The sequence below is a fragment of the Papaver somniferum genome, chromosome 10 (genome assembly GCF_003573695.1).
Source record: "Papaver somniferum cultivar HN1 chromosome 10, ASM357369v1, whole genome shotgun sequence".
Classification (NCBI taxonomy): Eukaryota; Viridiplantae; Streptophyta; class Magnoliopsida; order Ranunculales; family Papaveraceae; genus Papaver; species Papaver somniferum.
In genome coordinates, this window is record NC_039367.1 from 63,453,620 (window position 1) to 63,464,692 (window position 11,073).

At 36.5% G+C, this 11,073-nt stretch overlaps 2 protein-coding genes across 4 annotated transcripts; one reads left to right on the forward strand and one right to left on the reverse strand.

The window, feature by feature from the left end:
• Window positions 1–1,401: 1,401 nt before the first annotated feature.
• LOC113318099 (WAT1-related protein At4g01440-like) lies at window positions 1,402–3,899 on the forward strand. Its single transcript, XM_026566224.1, has 6 exons — window positions 1,402–1,745; window positions 1,836–1,898; window positions 2,186–2,546; window positions 2,775–2,933; window positions 3,100–3,251; window positions 3,332–3,899. Exons 1-6 carry the CDS (start codon window positions 1,543–1,545, stop codon window positions 3,483–3,485), a joined length of 1,092 nt encoding a protein of 363 aa, XP_026422009.1. The 5' UTR covers window positions 1,402–1,542; the 3' UTR covers window positions 3,486–3,899.
• Window positions 3,900–4,102: 203 nt separating this feature from the next.
• On the reverse strand, window positions 4,103–10,488 carry LOC113318098 (transcription factor IIIB 60 kDa subunit-like). 3 transcript variants are annotated; one of them, XM_026566222.1, is made up of 20 exons: window positions 10,307–10,485; window positions 10,080–10,203; window positions 9,897–9,978; window positions 9,624–9,699; window positions 9,365–9,450; window positions 9,188–9,264; window positions 8,919–8,975; window positions 8,710–8,822; window positions 8,493–8,572; window positions 8,294–8,380; window positions 7,891–7,971; window positions 6,751–6,915; window positions 6,544–6,666; window positions 6,361–6,448; window positions 6,125–6,258; window positions 5,789–5,869; window positions 5,407–5,535; window positions 4,901–4,990; window positions 4,664–4,717; window positions 4,103–4,515 (listed from the first exon to the last, which is right to left on the reverse strand). In XM_026566222.1, the coding sequence occupies exons 2-20, from the start codon at window positions 10,139–10,141 to the stop codon at window positions 4,288–4,290; spliced, it is 1,893 nt and encodes a 630-aa protein (XP_026422007.1). In that variant the 5' UTR covers window positions 10,142–10,203; window positions 10,307–10,485; the 3' UTR covers window positions 4,103–4,287. The 3 variants fall into 3 exon arrangements, 2 of the variants coding, with proteins under 2 accessions (XP_026422007.1, XP_026422008.1); XM_026566223.1 differs by having other exon boundaries at window positions 4,108–4,515; window positions 4,876–4,990; window positions 10,307–10,488; XR_003344279.1 differs by having other exon boundaries at window positions 4,431–4,515; window positions 4,819–4,990; window positions 10,307–10,488.
• Window positions 10,489–11,073: the final 585 nt, after the last annotated feature.

The following is an 11,073-nucleotide window of genomic DNA, read 5'->3' on the forward strand; positions in this document are numbered from 1 at the left end:
GCAATCTTATACTGTAGTACCTGGAAAAAATTGCCACTTGAAATGAAATTCTCTTCCTTTCTGATTCTTGAGGTCCAAGTTTTCTTTTGTGAATTTTAGGAGGAACAGTTCTACTCATTGTGATTACCATTTGTAAAGAAGAGTCGCTAACACCAATGTTGTGATTTATGAAGTCTCTGACAAGGACTGTAGTACTGATATTAACTTCTATCTTATATGAAATTTTAAAGTAAGATAGATGTCTGCACAGTTTTTCCACTTGTAGAGAAGTTCTCTGCAATTCTAAATCTTGAGGGCTAATATTTGTTTTGTGAATTTTAGGGGAAACATATCTACTCAATAGGATAGACACTTGTAGAGAGAAGTCGTTAACACCAATGTTGTGATTTATATAGACACTGACAGGGACTGTATTGCTGATGCTAGCATCTATTTTTGATGAAGTTTTCAAGCAATATATAAATCTGGAGGCAATGATAGCTTCAATTAAAAAATAAACCGGAGTTGTCTTTTGGGGTTTGTCCTTACTCAAGATTGCTGAAACTTTTCTTGCACCCAAAGTGAGGAGTTTTTGTTGACCAGAGAGATTTCCGAAACACTGTATCGAATTGCTCCTTCTCTGAACGGAGGTATTGACCGGATATGGCCTCAACTGAGCATTGGCTCCAATAATGCTTTCCCTGCAAATACAGAAAAGCAAACAAATGATTGTAATCAAATTACTGATATGATATTTACTCATGGTAAGAATACGAATTAAATTCACCAGACTGAAACGAAATAAGTAAGAATTGAAAGGAAAATTGCACTTGAAACCTAAAACAAAACTGACAGAAGAGATAATTGTAATTAAAACCTAAATTAACACAAACTATTGGTTAAAAAAGCCAATTGTTTTAGAAACAGTACTGAATCTGCAAACAGAAAGTAAATGGACGAAGAAAACCTAGAAACCAATTCAAAATAGAAGGAAGGAGAATAATAAAACAGCAACAATAGAGGATAATTGGAACCAAATTGAAAATAAAAGGAATAATAGAGAACAAGAAGAAGATTAATTTCAGTTTTAGCCAAAAATTGGAAAAAATCGACTGGAAAACGGATGAGATTTTGAAACTGGGTTGACTCGGTTTTATCGTCGATACTCAGAGCCCCTCCAATCAAGCTGAACATGTCTTACTTACTGGAGTAGGTAGAAATGTCGAATTCCCCGACTCTACTACCTGGTCAATTTTGTCCCGTTCTATCAAAAGTGCCCAAGTTATACCACGCCATCAATTACAAAAGGCACAAAATCAAAATAGAAAAAGGAAAGGTACGTGATTCACGTGCACACCCACGTGTATTTTCGGTTAATAGCAAACAGTTGGTTGGTCGTTCCTATTCATTTTGCTGAATTTGATAACAAACACCAACCTATATACGTGGAGTCTTTGAATTGCAGAATAACAAGAAAACAGAGATAGATAGACAGAGAAACGAAGTAATCATCAAAATCAATCAAATTGTACTAAGTTGATTGATCGATTAATAAGGATAACAATGGTGATTTGTTGTTCCTTGCAGAGTATGGTCAACAAAATAGGTCCTCATGGAAGTTTGATACTAGTTCAGATTATTACAGCAAGTTATGTAGTTTTAAGTAAAGTTATAATGGTTCAGGGAATTAGTTCTACTGTTTTCTTAGTTTATCAATTCATTTTAGCTACTCTTTTCATGGGATTTCTCGCTCTCATCTTTGAAAGGTAAATTAGAGTACTAAACCCTTCATTAATCATTTATTCTCTTGTTGTTTCCCATCAAATTGATCTCTAAAATTCTCTTGTTTCTTACAGAAAGAAGATGCCTCCTCTTACAAAGCAAATCTTAGGAGGCATATTTTTGTTGGCTTTGATTGGGTATGTGCTATTTACAATTTTACATGCATTAGGTTATACCCTACCCTAGCTTACATTTCAATTACATTTTGGTTCCTACTGTCACATGATATGAAAATTATTCCTACTGTAAGAATAACCTTGGAAAACTTAAATTACTTTTGTCCTTGTTACGTTTAAGTGAAAACCTTGTGGATAATGGGTGAAACTTAGTGAGTCTAATTTGATGGGTTTAACCCTATGTACATGAAAAATGAAGTCATGATTATTATTAACAAAGTAGGTTCTATTTCTTGTTTTGGGTGCAGAGTGACAATAGCACAGATTATGTTAGCAACAGCACTTTACTTCATTTCAAGTACAATTGAATCATCAGTTCTTAATATGATTCCTGCAATCACATTCGTTCTTTCGCTTATCACAAGACAAGAAAAACTTCAACTACACACATTGTGGGGAATTGGCAAAATCTTTGGAACTATCTTGTCGATTTCTGGTGCATTGGTTCTTATGTTTTGGCGTGGAGGATCATTAACTGAAACAGTAAAATCATCGTCTCCTAATGATTTCATCTCCATCGGCATGGGTATTAGTCTTAGTACTACGACTGTTGGTTTAGTTATGGTCGTTATAGGCGTTCTCGCATTCAGTACGTGGATTTTAATGCTGGTAAGTCTAAAATTCTGTCTTAGTCACGTATAATTAGTTTGTGAGCAATTCCTGCCAAGAAATGTTAGGTCCATAGCTCTCTGCAAGCTGACATCATATATTAAAAATGGTGTGTCAGATTTTGACATGGCAATGTTGGGCAGGAGTATCAATGCCAAACTTGTTTGGACATTTCTTTCACTTATTTTACAGCATTCTAATACCATTATAAATCTGTGGAATATATAGGAGCCGATGACAAGAAGGTATCCGGCTGAGTTATCCATGACTACTATAATGTTTCTATTTGCAACACTGCAAACAGGGATAGTAGCTATCATCCTTAACCGTGAGGCATCCCAGTGGCAACTGAAGTGGGATTTAGAGCTCCTCAATATCGTAGTTGGTGTAAGTATTTAAACATGCAATTTGTTCTTCGGATCAGTACAATCTGTTAGATTTTAAGGTGCAAACAGAATTTTGATTTTGCCAAGTCATGAGTAGGTCAAAAACCTCATGGTACATTTGCTTGCGTATTGATTGCTGATGCCGAATTTGCATATTGTGTCTGTAGGGAGCTTTAAATAGTGGTCTGGCAAACTTTTTCGTGGCATGGTGTGCGGGATTAAAAGGCCCTGTATTTGTAGCCTCTTTTGCTCCTCTGGGTCTTCTTTTCACCACCATCTTAGAAACCATATTTCTAGGCCAAACAATGGGCACTGGCAGGTAGCTCATTTCACCACCCCTTTTCTTGCTTTTCTTATGGCCTGGTTACTAATTTCTAATTGTGGTGAATGTTGATGCAGTATCTTTGGGTCAGTGATGATAATAGTGGGGCTATACATATATCTCTTGTCCAAAGCTCAAGAAGAAAAATACCAAATATTGATAGAAGCTGGTGACCTTGATGATCAAATGACTACTTCACTTCTGCAAAACAATCAAATTCAACAATGCTAAAGCTAAATGAACTGATGTGGATTAGTTCATCCCCGTGATTGTTCAATACTCGAGGCACATACTACCTTTTCTCCCTCTCCGTGTTATAACCATCCAGTGAGTGTCAAATCAGGCAGGCTATTTTTTGAAGCTGGATGGCCTTTTAGCACACTCGACTAATCTTAGATGTCCTGGTTTCGATACATACAAGTTTTATAGCATACTAATCTTGGTCCAATGAGACTGAACGTTATTCTGATTGTCTACATTAACCTTACTCAAATCAGAAAGGATAATCTTCTAGTATGTTATGATCATCAACATTTTGTTCTGAATAACAGAATCATTGTCGCATCTCACGGACTCATCTTCAGCTGTTCATGTAATAATGTAGATTCTTCCAATAATACAAAAGTAGGTAACCTATTTATGTAACTATTGAGCTTGTGAAACTGGGAAATAAAATGAGACAAGTGAAACAAACTGAATTGTTAAGGCTCTAAAAGGGATGACCGGTCTGGGAGAGATTTCCGAGAAAGCTTATCACAGAGGTTAGCTTATATTCAAGCATTTAAGTGCAAAGAATAACTTTTAGCTGCAGGGTTCATGTTTCAAGACATCACTTCCTTTGAAAGACATTTTCTGAAAGACCTCATCTTATTATTATGAATTTACATAAGCGTACTAAGATACACCACTACCCTCATCTTATTACCCACTTATTAAGGTTCATATGGGGAAAAGAATAAAGATATAACAGAAATTGGTAAAAATAAGGCTACACTAGCCAGGTGTCACAAAATTAAATTATTACAAACACATACTAATACTCGTAACCATAGTCCTCATCATTACCATACCCGCCTTCTTCATTTCCATAATATGATGCTTCATCACCATAGTAGTCTCCATTGCCATCTTCCTCATAATCCTCATTGTCTACGAGATCTGATTCAGGTTCTTCATCCTCCTTACCCTTTACATCCACTTTAGCAGGAGTGCCACTTTTATCGGATTCGGTGCGCTTCTTTTTTATGGCCTCAGCAGTTGTCTGTCACATAAAAAGAAGAAAATTAGCAGACATTATCAAAATATATTAAATGAGGATGATTATGATTATGCCAACCAATCTGCTGTATAAAAACAATCACATAACTAATTTAGATTTATAAAAGATAAAATTAGAAAAAAGAACGTACAGAGTCATCAAAGAGTTTGTCCAAGACATCGTAGTTAATTTTGGAGCTGAGTCTCTGCGAAAGAAAAGATAGACATATACATAAGAAGAAGGTACAAATTTATAAACAGGATAGGCACACACAAAAGAAGAGCATTCATGATAAATTGCTCGAACATTTGTTTTACAGATGGCTGCTTTGAACTGTCTCTAGTGTCTTTTGGAAGAGAATACCCAACATAATCAATGACCCATGCACCTTTTTAGCTAGCATTTGGCGAGTGGCTTCTGCAGCAGTTTGAGCAGGAGCCATATTCTTGGCATCCGCAGCTTTTTTTAGTTGCCTTTCCTGTAATGCCAGATAACATTCAGACATTCGTTATAATTTGCTGATGAAAAAGAAAAAAATCTAGGTGTCGCTAATTCATAAGCAGGAGACCATAGCTTCCAACTGTTTCAAAAATTAAATTTAACGAGTAGAAAGAAACTACTCCATGCATGCTGGAACTTTTAAGTGATTTATGCACCACAAGTTGGTGTTCCAATATCACTCTGGGACACAGCGCATCCACAGATAACCAGGAATAAAAATCACACCTCAATCATCTCCTCAGCAGCACATTCTTTCTATTTAGCCCCTATAATTTGAATATTTTCTAACTCTCATTCTTCATTGTGGATTTAGTGATCTAAAAAACTAGTTAAAGTCTCACAGTAAACTGCCAACATTAGTTAAAATAAACATAACCCTGTATCAGTAAGTACCTTTTTGTTCTTGGCAACACCAGCTAAAGCCGCTGCAGCAATTTCCCGTGCTCCCGGTGGACAGTTCTTAAAATTGGCCTCAAACGCTTCCTGAGCAGCTGCCGCGGCAGCTTCTTTAGCTGCTTGCTCCTATAAAGGTTTGCAGATCAACAATATATTAGCTAAATAATTACTAGAGTAGTGGACCACTCCAATAGTTTCCCACAAAAAAATATCTCCTGCAAACATGATCTGAAGCCCAATTTATTCCATTCTTTTTTCAGCATAAATTAGTTTTTCTATTTGAAATTTGGAGATGCATCACCTTCCATAACACATTATGAGGATTGATGTTTACGGACACATGTTAAAATGACAGTGAAGAGTGAAGACGAATTATTACCTCAATGTACTCCTTGTTCATCTCTTCCCAGATTATTTTTTTATAACGTTTTTCATCCTCATTGTGAAGGTACCCGTCCACCTGTACAGCAAGTATTATTCAAATCATAATACTACCATTGGATACAAAGTAAGATGGACACAACTACTAATGCTAACCAAATTTATGCAGTTGACTAGATGAGTTTACACGTGAATCCAGAGAATGACGGTGGAGATGATCATCAAGTAGATGCAGGCAAATTGAGAATGCAGATGCAAAGAACTACGAGGAATAGGAAATTGACAAATAAAGAACAAGAGAGGAGGAAGCCATAGAACAGGAACACCAGCATACCTCATCATCGTCGATATCAGACAGGCTTTCTGATTCATCACCAGCAGTACCATCCATTCCCTCATCAGATTGTGATTGATCAGATACAATCTCCTCTACTGCCTTCTGGCCAGCTGTAGCACCTTCTTGCGTCCCTAAAGCAATAAAATCGCATTTAAATCAAACAAAAATATGATATGGCAAGATAATACTTAAGTTTTAATATTTGCTTCTGCAGTCTAGTTAGGGCCACTAACCAGTACATTGTGATGGTGCGGGACCCAGTTTCTCTTTTTCAATGACATCTTGGTTCTCTACGGAGAGATGCTCTGAACTTTTCTCCAACTAGCAAAGAATAACACACAAAATAAAGATGGTTCTCTACGGAGATGGTATTGAGGTGTGAATTTCTGGCAGGTTGTAAACAAAGCTGTACTAACCAAACTTGATTCTTCTGCATTGCTGTCTGTAGCCGCTTTCGCCATTCTCTCCCTTTCCCTTTCAGCACGCTGGAATGCTGGAGGTTCTGAACCTCCTTGAAGTCCTCCTGAGAGAATTAAGAACTACACCAAACAATGAAAGCATAAGATAAAATGCATAAACTCACTGGATCTTGCAATACAAAAAACAGGAGGCCAGAATTTTACATCATCATAACAAGCTTTACAAAGCCCGTGGGCGAAAGGAGGGTTTCCGGTGCCTTTGTGTTCACAAAGTAATTCCACCTTCTCGCATGATTTAGTTGCTAGATTTAGCTCTTGTGAACTACCTTGTTTCTCATACTCAACTGCTTTCATCTCGAACTCCTCAATCTGAATACGATGACAATGACAAATAAGAAATCTTAGGGAGACAATAAGTGGCACTTAATAGAGAAACAACTTGACGGAGTATGGAAAGCTGACCAATAAATAGGGTGACCGAGTATGGAAACGTGACCAGTAGAAAATAGGGTGAAAGGGTTAGAAAAAGAGGGATAAACGGTCATGTATATTCATTATATAGAAATATTATAAAAACCCTATTTTAGTAAACTAACCTAACTTGGAAAACAAGAAAGAGCGAAATACCTATTTTAGTTAAATACAAAAAAGTTTCTTTTAAAAAGATGTACTGGATAGTGTCCTAAATAATCATATAATTACTTCAAGTTAGAAGTTTGACTTCTCACCATCAGTAAGGAAGAAAAAATTGCTTCAAAAAAAAAAAAAAAAGGAAGAAAAAATTGGCTGAAAACTGTATTTTTGCTTCTCTCAATTGGTTATCTATTCTTTAAAACAAAAAATATTTGCTGGATTTCTCAATGTACTCTGGAATAAAACAAGAAACTTTCAAAAAAAATATTATCTCGGACCTGTGTAAATACATGAAAAACCCAATGCCAGTGGCAGTGTGATGTACTAAATAAACTGCCTCATGGCGAAGTCTGCAAAAGAAAATCTAACATCCTGAAGTTCTTTAAGAATATGGCATTTATGCCCGAGGCTAACAAGAGGACCACAAGGTTCTTAACCCAATCCTCTTGCCAGCCCATCTCATCCAAGTGCACAAGACAACTGTAGCAGAGATTGCTAAATCATATCACTGGTTCTACTCGAATTAAAATCTATAGAAGAAGAAACTTTAGATAGTTGGCTTCTCCAAAAGAAGCATCCAAGAAGAGTGTCACATGACCAGCAAGAGTAACTTTGAATGGTTAAAGGAAACCCTTCAACACTCTCAAATCGAGTAATAATGGCACTAATTAACAAATATCTAACTATTTAAGGTTATGGTAACAAGCTTACTGTCAAGCTCCCCGACTCGGTGTTCTCGAATTCAACCAAACGTTTAGTTAATGTTGCTTCACAGATATGCACAACACTTACCTGTATATACATGAACGAAACCATTTCATTAGATACTATTCAAATATTGCGGCAAAGTTGATACTGTACACATAAATGATAAAAAAGGGAACTCAAATTACATAGGAAAATCATGTATATTGTATATTTGGTCCTGGGAAGTAGAAGAGAGATTATCTAAAGATTCTGAACGATGTAATTCATGAAATAAGTTCACTGGAACGATGTTTTTGGGATAATGGTTAAAAGTGCAATGATCTCTGAATCGGCTATAGATCAGAAAATGCCAAAATTGACAAGATTTTTGAAACTACTGGAAAGAAATACTATAAGCCTGACTTACAACATTTGCCTTCGAGTACTTGAGTCCATGGGAAAGTGCAGATATGTATAATGCTGCACCACACAAGCCACTAGGTTTTCGTCCAGTCTGTAAACAAACGGCCAGTTTAACAACTAATCTGTGAGATGTATACATATGATTGATAATTGAGCCTTGTCGCTAAGAATTAAGCTTCAAGTGGTTAAGGGCTAAATTCCACCTGCATCCAATCTCGCTTCATGCTAGCTATGATGCGTAACGCAGTCTTAGGCACATCAGGATTCCTCTCTCCCAGTAAACCTACGATAAACATGACATGTTATTCTTTTCAACTGAATACCCCTTCCAACCACTAATTGACTATCAACATATGCATATAGGGTTACGATCGATGAGATACGGTTCTAATGTAATATGAGAAGCTGATAAATGCTTACGTTCCGAGAATCGGTGAATGAAAAGACTAGGATCGACAGGTTTTTGAACAAAAGGTTGTTCTTCAAGCCTCAGCAATTTGCAGAGCTGCAAAAACACAGCTCCTAGTATGTAACTGGAACATAACAACAGGTGTGAGATGAAAACATAGTAACTAATGCTGCATTCAGAAAATCAGTCGATGTAAAAGAGAACACAAAGGCATACTTACACATTTATCTGCAGGTATTCTGAAAAATCAATGAGAAGGTATGCCTTTTTATTTTCTCTACAGAAGACACAGAATGCAAAAAAGTTAATTGCAGCAGACTAACACAAACGTTCAGATACTTCAACCTTAAAAATAAGTTTTTGAGAAGCACTTCTATCACAACAACAACCAAGCCTTCCCAAACAAGTTGTGTATGTTATAAATGTAACCCATGACGAAGTTACCAAAACCAGAAAAATGTGTAACCCTTATCTATGACCTCCACTTACCGACAAGTAATGTAAAGACACGCAGCTGCAACTTGTGCCGTCCTACGCCCCCTGGTGAAATTTCTGTCAACCGCTATCTGAAAATGGAAGAAACAGTCTGTCATTCAAACAAGTTAAAGGTGCTTTTGTATCATTTAAATAACTGCATTCAAATCATTTAAACATCCGAAAAAGAACCTTGTAAAACTGAGCTGCTTCGTCAATTACAGAATCACCACCACCTATGTTAAGACTTATTACCATATCACTGATTTCATCTCTTCCTGCGCCAATTTGGAGAATACAAATTAAAATTATTAACGTTCATGAGATCAATATTGCTGTAAATGAGAAGTCTAGTCAGCCAATCCAATTTTCTGGGCATATAACTCAGCAAATTAAAATGTACATATTTTTTACTTGAATGAACCACAAATTTAAGCAAATTGAAACAAACCTTTATTCAATGTCCTATGGTATGATTCTGAGTAATCACTTTCCACACTCCTCACAAAAATTCCACACATTTGGCTCTACAAAACAACCGAATTAGTACTTTCTCAAACATAGTAATGGTAATCAAAACACTATAAAATAGCCAATTGAGAATAGCCCAGTTGGCCAAGAGCCTGACACGCATACTTGAGGTCAGCAATTCGAGTCTCCAAACTAACCCTTTCGACCATTAAAAAATAACACAACTATATTTAACAATGTAACAAGAACAAACCTGGCCTCCAGCACCTTTAAAAAATGTGACTTCAGAGGAGAACATATCCTGATCAACAACCTTTCCACAGACCATACAGCACCTAAATCAACAAAAGGATTTCAAAGAAAATAATGTTATTTTTCCTCTAAACACTGGAAAAATAAATTTTTAAATTTTTTTTACACGAATCATGGAACTTACAAGTAACCATCATCTCCACGTTCTGTTGGAGTATTCTTTTTGCAATGGTCACACCAAGGCATTTTCGTAAATTAATGAATCAAAATTGGATCCCTCTATAAACCTCGATTACCAAAAGACTAACCTGCATAAACACGAATCATAAAGTCAACAACTGATACAAATTGAACTAGAAGGTTCATATTATGATCATGGAAAACCCTAAAAAAATAAAGAAAATTAAGCACCTTTTGATGAAATCGAGTATTTTTAGAGGAAAAATGGAGTAATTGCGTGATTATATAGAAACAATGAGAGGCGGGAATTGATATTTAAAACATGATAGTTCCCGCGAATTAGATCTGATGTTCTGGGTTGTTACTGGTTAGGGTTTTAGATAGAGAGACAGAGGAATCTTCAGATTTTGACTTTTACCCTTCTAATTTATTGAATTTACTAACTGCTCACTTATGTCAACTCTTGTTTGTCCGTCCTCCAGGACCAGGCTGTGGATGAATGAGTTGCTTACATATTTCGGCACGATCTCTTTTAACAAGGTTGTGATTGTAACAGGGTGTTAGTCGTCGAGGGAGTTGGCAGAGTTGGATGTAGTTGGGTTTTTCCCGTTAATCGTGGGGGAGTTCGAAGGAATCTCTCAAAATTCCCATTAATCGTCGGAGAGTTTAGGAAAGTTCCCAAACTCCCTAGAAAACCCCGTTAGTCGTGGGGGAGTTTGAATGAAACTCTTAAACTCCCTATTAGTGGTAAAAATTAGAATGTTAGGGAGTTGGTTTTTTTTTTTGGAGTTCTGGGGAGTTCTAGGGAGTTTATAGTGTATTTTTGCTCACTCCAAATCTCTCAAAAGAGTAGAGATTTTGGGAGAGTCTCTCAAACTCCCTACACTAAAAACACCAAACTCTCACAAACTCTCTATACTCTCTTACACTCCCTCAAAATCCCCAAGATTCAAAATACATTAAACTTCCCCCAACTCACTTGTGGACTAAACCCCTGT

Bases quoted from the DNA above. Each gene is read 5' to 3' on its own strand.
- LOC113318099 (XM_026566224.1), top strand. From the start codon at position 1,543: ATGGTGATTTGTTGTTCCTTGCAGAGTATGGTCAACAAAATAGGTCCT. The intron at 2,547-2,774 runs GTAAGTCTAAAA...TGGAATATATAG, and splicing joins GTACGTGGATTTTAATGCTG to GAGCCGATGACAAGAAGGTA. The intron at 3,252-3,331 runs GTAGCTCATTTC...ATGTTGATGCAG, and splicing joins CAAACAATGGGCACTGGCAG to TATCTTTGGGTCAGTGATGA.
- LOC113318098 (XM_026566222.1), bottom strand. From the start codon at position 10,141: ATGCCTTGGTGTGACCATTGCAAAAAGAATACTCCAACAGAACGTGGA. The intron at 9,700-9,896 runs GTTTGTTCTTGT...GTTGTTTTGTAG, and splicing joins TTAAAGGTGCTGGAGGCCAG to AGCCAAATGTGTGGAATTTT. The intron at 8,381-8,492 runs GTGGAATTTAGC...GTTTGTTTACAG, and splicing joins TGAAGCGAGATTGGATGCAG to ACTGGACGAAAACCTAGTGG.